The following is a 19,023-nucleotide window of genomic DNA, read 5'->3' as shown; positions in this document are numbered from 1 at the left end:
AAATTCACACTATAACTTTTTATTAAAAAAGTATAGGAATAAATAAAACATTTAAGATGACGAATAAATACAACATTTAATTTTCAGTTAAAGATTATTTTCATTTATACATTTTTTTTTGTTTGTGCGCTTACTGAGGAAGGAAACTTCGTGGTAATTACCAAAAGCAGACGGTCTAGGTCCAAGTCTTTATAATAAAAGAGGAAATAAAATCTTAGGGAAGAAGAAACAAAAATAAAATAGTGGAAATTAGAAAGAAAAAAAAGAAAAAAAGGAGGGGAGTTCGTGGTCGTGGATCTATTTGAATCACTCGAGGCAAAACCCTTTTCTCCTCCTCCTCCTCTTTCCCCCAAACACACAAAAACCCTCTCTCTCTCTTTGGCGGCTGCGCGGCCAAATTCAAACCCTAGATTCCATCCGATTCCCTCTAGGGTTTCTATCCACTCTCTCTCTCTCTCTTGCTCGCATCCAAGGATCTATCAAATTCGACATCTGGTCTCATGGCTGCCGTTGCTTCTTCACCTGCTGACCGTATCCTTTTTGTTTACGTTCTCTCGATCTGTGTTCTCTGTTGCTCGATCTCTTTGTTTTTGCGTTATTGGATCTCGAATTGAGCTTCGTTCTCGATTTGACTGATATTGCTTAGATTTAATTTGGGTTTTCTCAAAATCTCTGCTTGTAGCTAAAGATGTTTGCTTTTCACTGTTATAGTGGTTGTTTCCTTGACTCACCTTTGTTTTGTAGAATCTGCTGATATGTTGCAGAACCTCTCCTTGGACTCTCAACCAAAAGCAGCTTCGGAGATTCCTGAGCCAAAGAAGGTGTGAAAGCAGCTCTGTTTTTTATTTTATGTTTTGGTCTGTGTTTGCCACTAACAAGCTTTGTTCTTTTTGTGATTTGTATGTGCAGACCGCTGTTTACCAGTATGGAGGAGTGGATTTAAATGGTCAAGTTCCTTCCTTTGACAGATCTTTGACACCGTTGCTTCCCAGTGATGCTGTCGACCCTTCGGTTTGCTATGTTCCGAATGCCTACCAGCAGCCCTTTTATTATGGTGGTGGCTTCATCCGAAAACCCCTCTATTAATTTCACAAGTTTATCGCCAATGCTTAACAAAGTTTCTTTTATCTTTCAGGATATGGGACTGGTGACTGGAGCGAATACACTGGTTACCAAACTCCTGAGGGTGTTGACATGACTTCTGTAAGTTTATGCTTACTTTGGCCACTGTGCATTTCGTTTTCTTCATATTTTCTCTGCTTAATAGCTTGAATATTGTCTCTTGTGTATTCTCAGGGTTATGGGTATGCAGCATATCCTTACTCGCCAGCGACAAGCCCTGCTCCGCAGGTTGGCGGGGATGGGCAGTTGTATGGAGCTCAGCAGTACCAGTATCCTGCCTTTTTCCCCACTGGATCTTTTGCTTCATCTGTTGCTACACCTACCCAGGGAGATCTCGCTGCAAACAAAGCTGGTGGTCTGAAACCTGCGGAAAGCAAGAATGTTGCATCTGCTGCTGGTATGGCAAAAGGAACCAATGGATCCGCTGCAGGGAAACCTAATAACCAGACTGCATTCAACACTTCAAGCAATATGTATGGAAATGGCGCTACTGCAGGGGGTTATGCTGCTGGTTATCAGGACGCTAGATTTAACTATGATGGATATTATGGTACTGGTTATTCAGATGTTCAGAGACCTGTTGCATCCTCCTATTCTAAGGCAAACAGTGTGACTTCATCGAGGAATCAAAACTACCGCTCAAATTCTAACTACACGGTATGGTATCTTTCTTTGATCTATTGTCTGTTTTATTCGCGTAAAAATTGGCCCTCAATCAATGTTCTCTGTGCAGGGTGTGCACCAGCCTGCATCAATGACAAGCTACGGTACTCATGGATACTACAGCAAGATGTATCAAAGCAAGTTATATGGTAACTATGGTAGCTCGGGGAGATCTGGTATGGGCTATAGTTCTTCTTGGTATGATTCAAGAACAAATGGAAGAGGATGGGGGAGCACAACAGACAACAGATACAGAGGTTTTGGAAGGGGTAACAGTTTCTTCTACGGAAATGAGAACAACGCAGATGGTCTGAATGAACTTAACAGGGGACCCAGAGCCAGGGGCGCAAAGAACCAGAAGGAAAATTCAGAAGATAGCTTAGAGGTTAAGGAGCAGACTAGCGAGTCAAATGTAGCTGAGGCTGTGGAGACGGAGAACACATGCATTGTTCCTGACAGAGAACAGTACAACAAAGAAGATTTCCCGGTGGATTATGCGAACGCTATGTTCTTTGTCATCAAGTCCTACAGCGAAGATGATGTGCACAAGAGCATCAAGTATAACGTTTGGGCTAGCACACCAAATGGAAACAAGAAGCTTGCTGCGGCATATCAGGAAGCTCAGCAGAAACCTGGCGGCTGTCCTATCTTTCTCTTCTTCTCGGTGTGTATAAAATCCTTAAATGCAGTGCTTTTTTAATACTTCTTACTTGATGATATTGAGTCATACTCACCTGTTTTATTGTTTTCCAGGTCAATGCAAGTGGACAATTTGTCGGGCTTGCTGAAATGACAGGACCGGTTGATTTCGACACAAATGTGGACTACTGGCAGCAAGACAAGTGGACAGGCTCTTTCCCTCTCAAGTGGCATATTGTGAAGGATGTTCCAAACAGTTTGCTGAAACATATTACCCTGGAGAACAATGAGAACAAGCCTGTCACTAACTCCAGAGACACCCAAGAGGTATTAGACCCGTAAAAGCTTTTACATCTCTGCAAGTTATGTCGATATTTTTTCTTCTTGTGCTGAAGTTTCTTTTGTGGGATCGTGTTGTATAGGTCAAGTTGGAGCAAGGTTTGAAGATTGTGAAAATTTTCAAGGAGCATACTAGCAAGACTTGCATTTTGGATGACTTCTCCTTCTATGAGGTTCGACAGAAGACTATCTTGGAGAAGAAGGCCAAGCAACACCAAACCCAGAAACAGGTAAGAACAATATCCAGTTCTTTAAATCTTTTTGTACAAGTCGAGTGTTTCTTCTGACATTTAAATGAACTAAATCAACAGGTTAGTGAGGAGAAAACTACAACGGATGAGAAAAAGGAGACCGCTACTGCTGATTCGGCTAATAAGGAATCTCCTCCAGCTGCTCAAACTACCGGTGATGTAAAGGTTGATGAGAATGGGTCTGTTGCTAAGCCAGTTGGTGTGGTGGCAAATGGTTGCTAGATTAGTCAGACGCTACTCACGGCTCGAGCATAAAACGCAACAAGAGAGAAGAAGCTATGAACTATCCCGTTTGCAGTTTCTCTTGAGAACGAGTGCTGTGAGCTTTGAAGCAAGGAAAGACCGACGAGACCTGTTTCTTTGCCCTTAAAAATTAAAAATCCCAGTTTTTTTTTCAATCTTTTCTTGTTCTTGTTTTCACCTGTCTTTACAATTTTCTGTTTCTTTTTTTTTTTTCAATTTTTCATTATCTGTTGCTCCTCCCTGTAAAATTGCTTGTATGACCTGCTAAATAGCGGGAAGAAGTAGAGAAAAAAAGGAGATAAAAGCAGGGTGGGATTTGTTTTCATTCATGTTGGTATTATAGGCAGATGAAAGTTCTTTTCTTTACCTTTTTATGGGTTTATACTTGCTCTGTTTGAGTTCTTCAGTAGAATCTGAGTTTTGATGGTCTTGGCCTCTTTTGGCCTTTCTTTGTTATGCCATCATCCAAAATTTAATCATTCCTAATTAAAATCTTCAGTGTAAGATATGATTGGGTACAAAAAGAAAAGAATGCTATTGTACTGACCAATCTCCTACAATCAGCTGTCACATGTAATCCTTGATGAACAATGTTTTCCTTTTAATGAGCAGACACTTGGCTACTCAACACAAGACTTGTTTACTTCTGGACACTAACCTTTCTACATGCCAACCAAGACCAAGGCAAGTCTCATTTCTCGTCAACCCCATATTTCGCCAATATGTTGAACTTGAGTATTCTACTGTCATATTTGTAGATATGTGATGGATATTGTAATCTATCATCATCACTTTTTATATTTGATTTATGATCTTGAAAGTCCCCAATCTTTGTTTACAATCTTGGATAGTATAAACAAGACTTTAGATGATGCAGTTGCAAATGCTAAATACCGTATAATTTTGTTTTGCAAGAAACAAACCTGTTCATGCAAGTATGACAGTTAGGTTTTTAACAAAAAAAAAAGTATGACAGTTAGGTTCATGCAAGTAGATGTCGAAACATCAGTCATTACTGTCATTAAAAAACTTATTATATTAACGTGATTGTCATTTTTTTTTTTGTTAATTAATCGTGTCATCCAAATAAAAAATGATGCGAATCAGTGGCTACATAACAGGGGGTGGCATGCCCCCAATAATATTTCAAAACTCTATGTGAAACACGGAATAATTTCAATTATGCCCCTTTGTTTATAGTAATTTACCCTTAATATTTTAGATAATTTTAGTTTGGCCCCCTACAAAATATTTCTATCCATGAAGTTAGAAGCATGTACTTTTGAGATTCTCTTTCTTTTATTTTCGCTCCTTTCTCTTGTAGTCTTGTGTATATTGGTTAGAAACATAGACAACGTAATTGTTCATGCCAAGTATAAATAAATAAACAAGAAAATAGTATTTTATAAAGTAGTTAATATTAGACAATAGGAAAAAAAGGTTAATAGATATTATATCACCAGGTCGCTCTCAGTCTCTCACCAAGGTTGGTGATAAGTCAACGTAATGCTACATGAGCGGATGTTGACTTTTTAGTTGTTTTTTTTTTTTTGAAAGCATGTTGACTTTTTAGTTTCTCATATTTTTCACCTTATTCTTTTGCATGTTGAAAATTCCAGTGTTTACCATCAATTTGGGTCCTCAAAAATGACAGGACAAGAGTGTAATAAAGGTATCTTGATCGTGAGGCTGTGGTGGCTGACAAGTGACAAATAGCATATCGAGGTACCTTATAGGGTGATCAAGACAACTCAGACAAGCGAGCTTGCTGCAGAGACTGCTTTGGAGATGCAGGTATAAATATAGTCGAGTGTTTCTATCCTCTCATATACACGGTCCTTAAACTTAGCTTTTCAGAAGAAGAAAAAAAAGAGGAAAATGTGTCTATATATAAAAAAAATCTCGACAAAAATGATCAAGAAAGAAAAATAAACAATTTTTATAACCGGTTCGTCTTGCCGCCATGTTTCCCCGCCGGTGGTGTTCTACTAGGCGGTGTTTCAATGGTTGCGCCTGTATAAATAAAAATTAGTTTTATTCATACAAGGAAATATATAACACACCATATACAATATTGGGTAGATTTCATGAACTGTATTTAGATGGAGCTGATCTATATGTATATTACTAACCCAGTTTGCGGATTTTGTATGGCTGAGCCGAAACCATATAAGATGATGAGAAAACCAAAGAAAGAATCAGAAGTAAAGCAGTGAACCACATGTTCATCTTCATTTCATCTATCTTTTGTGTTGATATGTAACGCTTACGTATATATGTGTGTATTTATATGAATAAAAGATGTGAATAAGTTAAATCATATATCAATAACTAATCAGATGGGGCTCTCGGATATTTCATTCATAATTTTAATTTAAACAGTTGATGAGACAAAGTCTCTCCAGATATTGCTCCTTTTATAATTCACATATTATATCGGGGAGGAAGTTATGGAGAAGTTTGATAATCTTTAAACTAAAATAAACATAAAATACCGAGACAGAATTAGAGAAGACTAGGTCTCTGATTCTTATGATTTTAAGGGGATGATTGACTCGCTATTTCTATTCAAATAGTTCAGCTCATACGCAAATATTACGAAATTTCTAAGTAAAATATCTAATGCAATGTTCGTTTTGTATTACATTTGCCAACGATGAAAAATGTAGTCGAGATGCATGCTTGACGTTGTTTCTACTCGTCCTTGTATTACGTTATCAATTTTTAAAAATTGGATTATGCATGACTGAATTGATATTATTTCTTGAAACTGATAGCTCGTTGAAAGAAAAACAAAATGATCATATACACATTTTGAATACTGTAAAATTAAAGTATCAGATTGGCATTTTATCATGTTTGTTTCTTTCGCATGATACATCGACATCTAAATAAATTGAAAACTCAAAACCACGTTTAGATCATGATGAGTGAAAGATCTATATGGTTCTTAAATTGTAAATATAAATTTTCTTATAAATGATTATCGTAAAATGTATATGGCCTCCCAAATTTGAGGGGTTTGGACAGGGTTGAAGAAGTGAACAACACACACACACACTCAAAATGTCGCACAACACAATACACATAGCTAGCTATGAAGGGGAGGGACGGAGGGTTATCAAAATGACAGAATAATAGTGTAAGAATGGTATCTTGATCGTGAGGCTGTGGTGGCTGACAAGTGACAAATATAGCATGACGAGGTACCTTAAAGCGATTAATCGAGTGTTTCTACTCCTTTGCTGATAATTTTTGTCGAGATTTTTCTTTTTATAAATGGACACATTTTTGAAAGCTATAAGTATAACAAAAGATACAAACGAAACAATTTTTACAATCGGTTCATCTAGCCGCTATGACCCCTTAGCCGAGGGTTCATCTTTTTATAAATGGTCTTTCCATATATATAGATTCATATGTTATCTTGGAGAGGAATTTTTCCAAGGAAGTTACGGAGAAGTTTGATTTACAATGTTAAGAAGAATAAAATCTATAGTTTGACTAGCTCATAAGAAAATTGTTATGCTTGACATTGCTTGAATTGATAGTATTGCTTGAAATGGATATCTCAGAGTAGTTGTCCAAAAAAAAAGGATATCTCAGAGTAAAAAAGCTTTAAACAGTTTTAACCTAATCTTGTATCTTTCATAGGGCAAACTGTATGGTAACAGTAACACTATGACTTGAATTGAAATCTTGAAACTTTTTGATTCTGAGTAATCTTCGAAAACTTCTGTTAATCAACTCAATAAGAGTAGTAGAGGAAAGTCTCTAAGAATGGATTTCACAGAGCAAGGACAGCTACGACGACGGAGTAACAAGAGTGCGAAAATGGATTTCACAGAGCAAAACTTCTGTTAAGCATACATTTGGTGTACTAAAGGCCGGTACTTGCAATTTCAAATGTTTGTTAAAAACAGTGTACTTGTAAATTTTTTTTGATAATCCAGGTAATCCGGACACTTCAGAGGAAACCCGACTAACGCCTAAGTACATCTCCGCAGAAAACATCCTGGAGGACCGCCTTTTTCACCCCATTTTAATCAACGGTGGCCAGCGGAATTCGAACTCGGATCCGTAGTGAGGCCAAAGCTCCCTCAAGACCACTGGACCGTCCTCGCTTGGTTACTTGCAAATTGTTTTTATTACTTGTTACCTAAAATCTATTTACAAACTAGGTAATTTTTCCGAGCGCATGCACGAATATATATATATATATTTATAATATAAAAAAATACAATAATTATTTTTTAGTATTTTATTTTAATTCTATAATTAAAATTGGTTTATGATACAAATGTAGGCAAAATATGTAAAAATATTTATTTTGATTAATTTATGTTATTATCTTAATTGAACATATAACCATGGTATTAAAAAATTGATGATTAGTTTAGTTATTTCACGTAAAATGAGTTTTATATTTCACTCTGAACTAAATAATACTTTCTTGCATTCTATATTTGACTAATTTTGTTAACTGTATTTAGTTGATTTTTTTGTTTCACACACACACAAATATATATATATATATATATATATATATATATATGTGTATAATTTCATAGATGTAGTTTTAGAAAAAATGAAATCTTCCTTGGTTTGAGGTTGTACAACTGGTAACCAACAAGTTTTTGAAATATACTGATTTAAATATTTATAAAATTTAAAACAATTAATTAATATTATGTTTTATATATATATTTAAAGTTATTTTGTAATTTAATTACATGTATAACAATTAAATTTAAAATTATTCTAAGCAATAATGTCTTGTTGCTTCAATTAAACTTCTGATTTTGAATAGAGTTAGATCAGTTTAATTTATGATCGGTTTTATGATCATTTAGTATATTAATTATATTTTAGGTGAAATTGGCTCCTTGTCTATATATATATATTTTAAAATTTTATTCTTTCATTTACTTAATATATATAGTTTATATTAAAAAAATTAAGATATTTCCACTTTTATATTTATATGGTTTGTAATTCAATATTATAAAACGAAATTAAAATTTCAAATATTATTAGAAAAAATTAAATATAATAAAAACTCTTAATAATGATATATATGAGTAGTACTTTTAATTTTCAAAGGTTATGTATGTAATTAACCACTTTTAGAATTAAGGTTAAATCGACACATTGTAGACTGAATTCTCAAATAATATTATAGAGATTATTTTGATACTATTTATAAGTTATGTGGTAAGTATTTAATTGTATTAATTATTTTAAATTTTTACATCGATATAAGGAAAGTTTAGTTGGTTATAATTCCAAATTAAACTATTTTTATTTATAAACAATCTGTTTTTACATGTTTAAAATCAATGTGAGATCAATTGAGAGGGAAGAAAAAAATTCATCATATGAAACTTTGTACGATTTTATATACATATACAATTTTTATTTAATTCACTTATGGTATAAACGACTTTTCTACTATAATTTATAAATGTTTTTTTTTTGCTCACAAGTAATAGCGAATAACAAACAAACAACGCTAAGTAACATTTTATTTCAGTATTTGGTATTTATCCTGTCCTCACAAATAATTAAAACAAATGAATTGACATTCTACTTTGTCAAGCTGAATATTCGATTTTACAGTCAAATACTAACCAAATAGTAAGTACGAGCCGTTAGCAAGTAATTGAATGTAACTAAGACTCCTTTTATTTTACTTTTCGCTCCTTTTTCTTTTGTATATTGGTTAGAAACATAGACAATGTGATTGTTCTTGCCAAGTACTATAAACAAATAAAAAGTAGCATTTTATGAACTAGTAGTATTAGACTGCTAGGCGGAGATTATATATTACAAGGTCGCTCTCACCACAGCTGGTGATATACAATCAATGTAATGAATGTAATGACCTGGTGTTGACTTTTGAGTTTCTCTTCTTTTTTTTCGTAATACTTGTATGTTGAAAATTACAATGTTAGCCATCAATTTGGGTTATCAAAAATGGCAGAACAAGAGTGTAAGAAGGGTATCTTGATCGTGAGACTGTGGTAGATAACAAATAGCATGATGAGGTACCTTAGGGAGATCAGCACAACCAAGTTTGCAGATACTGCTTTGGAGATGGAGGATAAAAATATAATCGAGCGTTTCTATCCTTCCGGAGCTATATGTATGCTCCTTAAACTTTCTTTGTTGATCATTTTTGTCGTAATTTTTTCTGAAAGCTATAACAAAAGAAAAAAAAACAATTTTTATAACCCGTTCGTCTTGCCGCCATGACCCTTGGCCGGTTTTGATCTACTTGGCGGTATGTAAATAGTTGAGCCTGTAGAAATTAATATTAATTCTTAGTCATATAAGGAAATATAGAACAGACCATATACAATATTGGTCTTTAATTCCTTTAACTATATTTAGAAAGAGCTGTCTGTACAGCCTGTTTCTGTATGTATATCACTCACCGAGTTTGCTGATTTTGTGTGGCCGAGCCGAAACCACATACGGTGATGAGAACACCAAAGAAAGAATCAATATTAAAGCAATGAACCACATCTTCCCCTTCATTTCATCTATATTTTGTGTCGATATATTCGTTTGTTTCTGTAAGATATGTGTGTATTTATATGAATCAAAAATGTGAGAGAATCATTAACAAAGGTCTCTCACTCAATATTCCACGAATAAAAAAATAGAAACGAGTTAAAAGTGGAGAGAAAAAAAAGGTGAAGAGAGATGGTAAAATATTGGAGAAAAGACTCTCAGCTCTTAATTAAAATGTTATCTTGGACAGGAAGATACGGAGATTTTTTATTTAAAATGTTAGGAAGAACAAAATGTATGTTTTATACATAACGAGTTTAGCGCGTGAATGAACTTTGGAATAAAAATAAATATACAGTTAAAAATAAATAAATAAATAAACATAAAAATACATAGATAACATAAAACTAGAGAAGACTAGCTAGGTCTTTGATTCTTACTATGATTTTACTGAGATGATTGACTTCTTTCCGTTCTAATAGTTCAGCTTATACACGCACACATTTAATCTTTAATTTACGAGTACATTTTACGAAGTTCGAAATCAAAAATCGAACGCAATAATGTTCTTTGTATTACATTTGCTAACGATGAAAAATGTAGGCAAGATGACACATGCTTGACATTGCTTATACTCAACATTAGTCTATGCATTATACGTTATCAATTTAAAAAAATTGAATTATTCATGGCTGAATTGATATTATTTCTTGAAATGGATAGCTCGTTAAAAGAAAAACAAAGTTCATACACATTTGATCGACTATATAAAATTTAAGTATCTGATTGGTATGGATATCCCTTATATATTAATTGAGGAACATTTGAAAAGATGTAACCTCAATTTTGTATTAATTAAAAGAGGTCCCAATGCATAGGTGTCACTCAATTAGATAGTCAATTACATTCAATTGAAAAATAAGTAGGCCCACATTCGATTTTTATATGTTGTTAGATATATAAGTTGGTCAAACTATATGATATAATGATATGATATGATATTTTCTTTCCTTAAATAAAACCTACGGAATTACCATAAATGACTAATATATATATGACAATTAATGAGTTTAATAATAAAGATTTGATAACAATGTATATCTCCTCCATCATTTTTTGTTTAATTTTATATTATTAAAATAAATTAAACAATCAAATTAGCTATAAAAAGAAAATTTAGATTTTTTCGTATATGTTATATTTTGAATTTTTAAAAACGACAATAAATGACTAAAACTATTAAAATTATTATGTTAAAAATTAATGATCAATGGTTTAACATTTTTATTATAAGAAGATACACATGATTTTAAAACCATATGAGTAAAAAATATCATTTAATAATAAAATAAATATATATATATATATTAAACACTATATACCATAAGATTACATAAATATTTTAATATTAAAACTTTCAATGAATTTTCAAGAACATTTATAAATTATAAACTTATTAAAGATTTCAGATTGAAAATTTTGTTATCGATGATTTAAATATTTTGTTATAAAACGATATGAACGATCATAGAACCGTATGATTATAAATTCTTATTTAATAAATAACTATACAAAATATACTATTCCTAGAAAAATAGGTTGGTCTATCTTAACTTATATTACACTTTTTATTAAACTAACTATCGAATTGATAAATAACGTACCAAAAAATGTTTTGCACTTTCCTTAAATAAAAGCTACGAAATTACCTAATATGATTAACGTATATGTGAAAATTAATTATAATGAATAATAAATATTTGATAACAATTTTTGTATCTTAGTTCTTTTTTTTAATTTTATATTATTAAAATATATTTAAAAATCACATTAAATATATAATAAAAACATTTATAATTTTTCTTATATGTTATATTTTGAATTTTTCAAAACGTCTATAAATTATTAGAAATTTGAAGATCCCCACTCTGAAAATTTTGTGATCAGTAGATTTTTTTTTGTCATAATAAGTTACAAATGATCATAAAATTGTATTAATATGAACTTTTATTTAATATTATAAGAAGATACACATTATTTTAAAACCATATGAGTAAAAAATATCATTTAATAATAAAACATATATATTTATATATATATATATATAGATTATACTATATACCATAAGATTACATAAATATTTTAATATTAAAACTTTCAATGAATTTTCAAAAACATTTATAAATTATAAACTTATTAAAGATTTCACATTGAAAATTTTGTTATTGATGATTTAAATATTCAGTTATAAAATGATATGAATGATCATAGAACTGTATGATTATAAATTCTCATTTAATAAATGACTATATAAAATATACTATTCTTAGAAAAATAGGTTGGTCCATCTTGACTTACATTATATTTTTTATTAAACTAACTATCGAATTGATAAATAATCTACCAAAATTTTTTTTGCACTTTCCTTAATTAGAATCTACGAAATTACCTAATATGATTAACGTATATATGAAAATTAATTATTATGAATAATAAATATTTGATAACAATTTTGGTATCTTAGTTCTTTTTTTAATTTTATATTATTGAAAGATATTAAAAAATCGCATTAAATATATAATAAAAACATTTATATTTTTTCTTATATGTTATATTTGAATTTTTCAAAACGTCTATATATTATTAGAAATTTGAATATTCCCACTCTGAAAATTTTGTGATCAATAGATTATTTTTTTGTTATAATAAGTTACAAATGATCATAAAATATAACGCATATGAATTTTTATTTAATAAATATTCAAACTAAATAATATATATATATATATATATATAAACACTAATGATTTAAAGCAACAAAATTGGCTGATCAATTTAGTCGTCCAGTTGAAATCTTTCAAAAGTATGTGAAAGACTAAAATCAAAGTACATATGGATTTAGAATAGTAGTTATATTTTACTAACCAAATACCGAAAAAACCGAACCGAACCGAAACCAATCCGATATCCGGATTGAACACCCGTAATCCAAATAAAGCCAAACTATTGTTTCATTCTCCAAAATATAATAAAAATAATAACTTAATCCTGCGCAAGGCGCGGGTCTTATCCTAGTAGTTGTTATCACGTTTGTTTCTTTCTCATGAAATAGCGACATGTAAATATAAATTTGTCTAAATTAAAAAATCTAATAACGTTTGGATCATGATGAGTGAAAGTAAAAATCGTACTGCCGTAGCAAAGTAAAAAGCTTAACTCTTATTCCTATGCAAAGTTTAGAGCATGCGCATTGGTTAGTTTTTGTGAGTCTCTCACAACTGAAAATAAAGAAATTAAATAGAAATTAAATGCAAAAGTAAGAGAGAAAGAAGAATCGATTGGTTATATAGAGACTCAAGTCTCTCTACAAGAGTTTTTTCTCCATGTGTCAGCTTCCAAATGCTCTAACTGTTTACAAAATTAAAATATATAATTATATAATTAAACCATAATATTTTACCTTTGTTAAGAGACTCAACCATTATACACCACTGCTGATGCTCTTATAACTCTCCCGACCAAATCCGCTAGTGGCACCACACCCGTTCATTCGGTATGTGGGCTCCACCACCCATGTTCACGATGGATGCATTAATTTTTGAAGATTCAAAATATTTGTTTAATTACTATGTGTTAAAAAAACTGTATAATTACTATATAAATTCATATGTAATTTGAACTTATTCACATTATGAATTATTTTTTTGATATATCACTTTCGATATTCCAGATCAAACATGTTCAACTTTGATATTCTTTTAAACAAAATTGATAAGTTATTTTAACGACATATATAGTTAGTTCAAATTTTAAGCCAACTAAATTGGAATGTTACAAATATTCCAAGAACATTATAATCTACACTATATTGTTTGGAAAATACTCAGAATTTCAAAGGATTTGATTAAGCTTGGTAAAAAGCCGATAGTTACAATTAGGTTTATTTATTATACATGGCGGCCAAAAACACTAAAGATTCACATGCGGAATAACTGCGAAACAATTGCAGTACAGTCATAATAACAACAAAAACATATAGATATATATGTATACGTAAATTTTTTTATTACTATTAACCGTAATGTGGTGCGGTTTGTAAACATTCGGATCCGGAGCCTACAATAATATTTATAAGTATAACTGCATAACTTTAAAACAAACTGCATTCTGAAACATGCATGTCTCAGTCTGGCCGACACTGCCTTTGGACGGCTTACTTTTACACGATAGCCTTGTGTGTGCTCGTTGCCATGTTTCACAACCATGCTCAGGTGGCGATTTACTATGCGGTGTTCCAATTATTTCATCTATAAATTATATAAATAGGACATACAAGTAATCGTCGTAACAAAAAAAAGGGAAACATGTTTTCTGGCTTTCTGGTATTATTTAACTATCCTAACATTTAAAACCCCTAACCAACTTTTTATTTATTCTACATGCCATAACACCAATCTTCATTATTTTTGTCTTTCAAATTTTATTTAGATGTTAAATATGACCAGAATAACAAAAACAGATAAACGTTTTAGGGGATTTGATGTGATTATGTAATACTTACTGAAATTAGGGGATTTGACAAAAATACTGACTGAAATTAGGGGATTTGATGTGATTAGGTAAGAGCACTTGTGATAAATATGCTGGAGAAAAAAAACAAAAAGGATTGTTATCAGCCACAATTTTCCCTGCATCATTTTGGGTTTACTTTATTTGTTAAATATTGTGGATTCATCGCTTGATCGAGATGCATGGGTACACTATTTATATCGATCACATTGTTGACGAAAGCTTCAACATTATCAGTCAAGTTTTTTTTTCTTTTGATGGCATTATTCAAGTTTTATAATGATGGTTACACTGGACACTATATAGATTACACTGGTTTGCCTTTGCCGCTTTGCGTGTGGTCTGCGGATTGGTACTCCCTTGGCCCGTAGATGGCGGCTTACTACATGGTGTTTCAATATCTTCTTCTGTTAAGTAAAAAGAAAATTAAGTTGATAACTTGATGCCAGCATGCAGTCATGTAAAACTGGCACATTTTTTTTGTAGTTTTACGAGGAACCTTGTAAGCTATCCAACCATTCATACTCCATATTATTTGATCGTAATGGTAAATTGAAATATGATATATTAAAGGTCGTTTAATATCCAGGCCGGCTTAAGTGCAGGGGCGAACAATGGGCCAAGCCCTATGTGTAAAAAGAGTCCCACAATTTATTTTTAAATTAATGTCAGCTACAGTTTTTACACAGATCAAGTATTTTCATGATTTTTTTTTTTTAAATCGTTGCAACAGTTACCGATCTTTAAGAGAAGTTTCAACGGTAGAACTTGAGTGAGTATATTAAGATTAAAAATAAAGAAAAATATTAGAAATAAAAAGAGAAAAAAGAAAGAGGTTCTTAATTAACAGATGCAGAAAAACTCACAAAAAAACCTAGAATCCAGATGTCAGTTGTGATTTGGTTAAATTTTGTAACACAAAATTAAAATAAATTATTTCATTAAATTTTGTTTAAAAACTAATATATTTACTTTTAAGAAACCCAAAGAGGATTTTACCTTTGAGGCTGCTCTAATGATTGTTATGCTATGTTATTTATTAAATCAATTTTTGGTTATTGTCTGATAAAGTTTCTTAGTCAAATGATTGGTTTCAATGATGACATTAATTTTTGTATTTTTAAATAACGACATTAGTTTTTTGATAGAGCATGTTAGTTAACCTGATTTACTTGTTTTGATAAATTATATGATAAATGACACTTTTTATCGGAGTAAATTGTATATATTATATATTTTAAGGGTATATTTAAATTTTGCCCCAGAACCTATAAAAGTTTTGAGTCGGCCCTGCGTATATTTACATGTTAATTTGTATGTTTGAGTAAACTGAATGATATACATTGCATCATATGGAAAATACTAAGAATTCTAAACAACATTTAGATCATAGCTCGCTAGTGAAAGAGAGCTCATATCTAGGTATGCAAAAATATATTACGGAAAACATTATAATATACATTGTATCATATGGAAAATACTAAGAATTTCAGAGCAACATTATTGCTGGGACAAAATTTTGAGTTCTTAGCTTTTTTTATTATTATTTTTATACTAAGAGACAATGTTAAGAGATAATAGCAAAAGTGTAGATTATTGGTAGAACTTTATGTTGTCTCTTAGTAAATATTTTCCTTGATCTAAAATGCAGAGAGGTTTAGATGGCAAAAGCTCAAAGACAATGGAAGCCATGAAACAACCTAGCAAAGAAACTTTGAAAAAGATCAGAGACATTTCTGCAATTGAAGAGTTTGGTTACCTCAAACTAGTCTTACACTTTCCAGACAACACATAAAAACTCGAAACGCATAAATCTTACTGGATAATTCATTCTATACTAGTGAAGGATAAGGCTTGAGGTATTTTGAGCTTTTGTCTTTCTGATTCACCGTAGTGGATGGCATCTGTCAAGACCCAGAGAACTCCAAGACCATGAATCCATAGCATAGTTGTCGTAACATCACCAATTGGAGTCCATGCTCCTCCTGCATTTGCTGCTATCACCACAACAGCTCCTAGAAGTCTGCCATTGGTTATTTAACATTAAAACTAACGTCAATGTGATATAAAATACTGAAACACAAAACAGATTATCTCAGCAACGGGTAAAACATGTTTCTTTCAGAATCTTAAGGTGTATATATACAGAGCTAAAACGTTTCTCAATGTGAACAACATAACAAAGAAACTAACTAATATGAGCATAAGGAAAAAAAGTTTTTCATACTTGCGGTATTCTGATTGAGGAACCAGTTTCCTGAGTAAAGAAACCATGACAATTCGCTTCAAAGTAGCTCGAGCTAGGTTCATCAACTGAACAAATCGGGTCACATGATCCGTCCAGAAAATCCTGTGGAATCATACGTAAAGGAATAAACTTCCGATCACTTTGATTATTAGTCTCGACCCAACCTCTGAAAGCTATGTTATCTATAGTACGGTCAACAGCAACGCCGCCCATCCCGGCTTTCCTCCCTGCGGCGGCGATTCTCCTTCTTTCAGATGAAGCACTCCTACACTCAAATCAAACAAAAAGCATCATCCTTTATACAAAAGGAGAAGAACCCAGATGGTAAAGTTCGGATCTTTAAGCATACCGATGGGGTGAACAGGCAGAGCATTACGGTTCGAGAAGGTGGTGTGACGGCTGAGGAAGATGACTTCGTCAACAGCTTCTCCGGTGGCTTCTTCCCACCGTGAATCCAGATCGTCTTCCGTCGAGAGAGAAAGATATGAAGAGAAAAAAGCTAAACTCCCTTCAATGAGAGACACGTGTTTCTAAGAGACGTCTTTTTTTGTCCTTAACTAAGAAACGTTTTTTCTAATAACATCTATTTTTGATTTATTTTTAATCCTAATTACTTTAAGAACCCTAGCTAAAGACAGCGATAATCATGCTCTCAAAAGGATTTGATCGTGCGATGTCAAAAAAAAAAGACGATTTGATTGTGCTCGGTTAAAAGCCGTAGCTACAATTGGTTTTATTATTTCTTTTTCTTTTTCTTTGACAACATTGGTTTTATTATATCAGGTGCACAAAAACACTTATTAACATTTATAACTGCAGAACGTTAACGCAAACTATAAACAGTTTTTCAAACATGCATGTCTAACCACCCCTGCCTTTGGACGTCTTACTTTTACAGGATGATCTTGTGTGTGCTTGTTGCGGTGTTTCACAACCAGCCGCGGGTGGCGATTTACTATGCGGTGTTCCAATTTTTTCATCTATAAGAAAACAAAAATTTATAAATGAAATTAATATAAGTAATTTTCATAACAAAAGGAAATGAGTTGTCTGACATTCTAGTTTCACAAAATTATGATAAAATTATGATAACATTTGATCTGTTTTTGTCATTCTCCTCATGTGTCAATAACTCAAAATATACACATGAAGATCGATACGAACAATAGTGATCAGAATCAGCTAGTAAATAAAATCAATAATACTCACTGAAATAAGGTGATTTGATGCGATTAGGTAAGAGCACTTGTGATGAATATGCCGAAGAAAAAACAAAAATAAATGTCATTAGCCACAATAATCTCTGCATCTCTTTGGTTTTTTTATTTATCTGTCAAATTACAAACTTAGTGAATATCATCGCTTATTGGGTACTATTTATATCCGATCAAATCGTTGACGAAATATTCACCATTACTAGTCAAGTTTTCTTTTCGTTGATGCATTATTCAAGCTTTATAATGATAATATCTTTTTAAACTAAACATTTCCAAGAAAAAACAACACTCTTTTACCAGAAAGAGATTCGCTTTTCACCGCATGACGAAAATTTCCAAACAAGTAGGCTTTTCACACACGCAAGAACATAATACTTAACTAAGTCGCAAGACAGTGGACGACCGGACTTCAAATCCATGTTTATGTTCTATCACATTTAGTAATCTTCATAGAAAATACATAGAGATCGTGTAACATGGTTTTAGAGTCCCTTTGAAGAAAAATTATAATACATACCTCATCCATTTCTAGACTTTGAAAACAAGTACGCATTTTCCTGTGGGTTAAGTTTCCTATTTTTGTTGTTTTTCACAGTTCACACGATTGAACTAGACAAGTTGGCTGGACGTGGTAAAAAATGCGACTTATCAACATATTGTATTTTTCTTTTCCTCTAGCTTTCGGACTCATAAATCACAACATTACAGAAACAAACAAATGAAAAGTATATGCAACTTTACAAAGTATATACTACTTGCAAAGTATATGTACATTCACCTTAAAAACTAGTCTCCATTGCCCATGGAGGACGGATTCTTACAAGGTTTGCCTTTGCGTGTGGTTTGCGTATTGGTACTCCATTGTCCCGCAGATGGCGACTTACTACATGGTGTTTCAATATCTTCTTCTATTAAACAAAAAGAAAATTAAGTTGATAACTTGATACTGGCATGCAGTCATGTAAAAATGGCACATATGATTTCTAGTTTTACTAGAAACCTATCCAACCATTCATACTCCATATTATTTGATCATAGTAATAAAATTGAAATGTGATAGAAAATGTGATAATAAAATGTGCTTTAACCGTCGTATATATACATATATGTGCGTAACAAACTGAACGATACATATAAATACTACTCACTGAGTTTGCGTAATTCATATGGCTGAAGTGAAATTGCATCGGATGAAGACATCAAAGAGAGAAGTAAC

General features: G+C 32.0%; 1 protein-coding gene and 1 long non-coding RNA gene across 2 annotated transcripts; one reads left to right on the top strand and one right to left on the bottom strand.

Annotated features, from left to right (window-relative positions):
- Positions 1–230: 230 nt before the first annotated feature.
- LOC106390470 (YTH domain-containing protein ECT2) lies at positions 231–3,582 on the top strand. The gene is made up of 9 exons (XM_013830939.3): positions 231–531; positions 745–821; positions 910–1,054; positions 1,136–1,203; positions 1,297–1,779; positions 1,856–2,449; positions 2,539–2,751; positions 2,847–2,993; positions 3,075–3,582. The coding sequence occupies exons 1-9, from the start codon at positions 501–503 to the stop codon at positions 3,234–3,236; spliced, it is 1,920 nt and encodes a 639-aa protein (XP_013686393.3). The 5' UTR covers positions 231–500; the 3' UTR covers positions 3,237–3,582.
- A 12,469-nt stretch (positions 3,583–16,051) lies between these two features.
- Positions 16,052–17,944, bottom strand: LOC106390471. The gene is made up of 4 exons (XR_001278277.3): positions 17,800–17,944; positions 16,940–17,570; positions 16,570–16,855; positions 16,052–16,365 (listed from the first exon to the last, which is right to left on the bottom strand). It is a non-coding gene; the product is annotated as an uncharacterized LOC106390471 (long non-coding RNA).
- Positions 17,945–19,023: the final 1,079 nt, after the last annotated feature.

This window comes from Brassica napus, chromosome A3 (genome assembly GCF_020379485.1).
Source record: "Brassica napus cultivar Da-Ae chromosome A3, Da-Ae, whole genome shotgun sequence".
Lineage (NCBI taxonomy): Eukaryota > Viridiplantae > Streptophyta > Magnoliopsida > Brassicales > Brassicaceae > Brassica > Brassica napus.
The sequence above is the reverse complement of the archived record's forward strand: the minus strand, read 5'-3'. Positions and strand labels throughout refer to the sequence as shown.

Coding starts and splice junctions, on each gene's coding strand:
- LOC106390470 (XM_013830939.3), top strand. CDS start 501: ATGGCTGCCGTTGCTTCTTCACCTGCTGACC. Junction 532..744: donor TGCTTCTTCACCTGCTGACC/GTATCCTTTTTG, acceptor TTTGTTTTGTAG/AATCTGCTGATATGTTGCAG. Junction 1,204..1,296: donor AGGGTGTTGACATGACTTCT/GTAAGTTTATGC, acceptor GTGTATTCTCAG/GGTTATGGGTATGCAGCATA.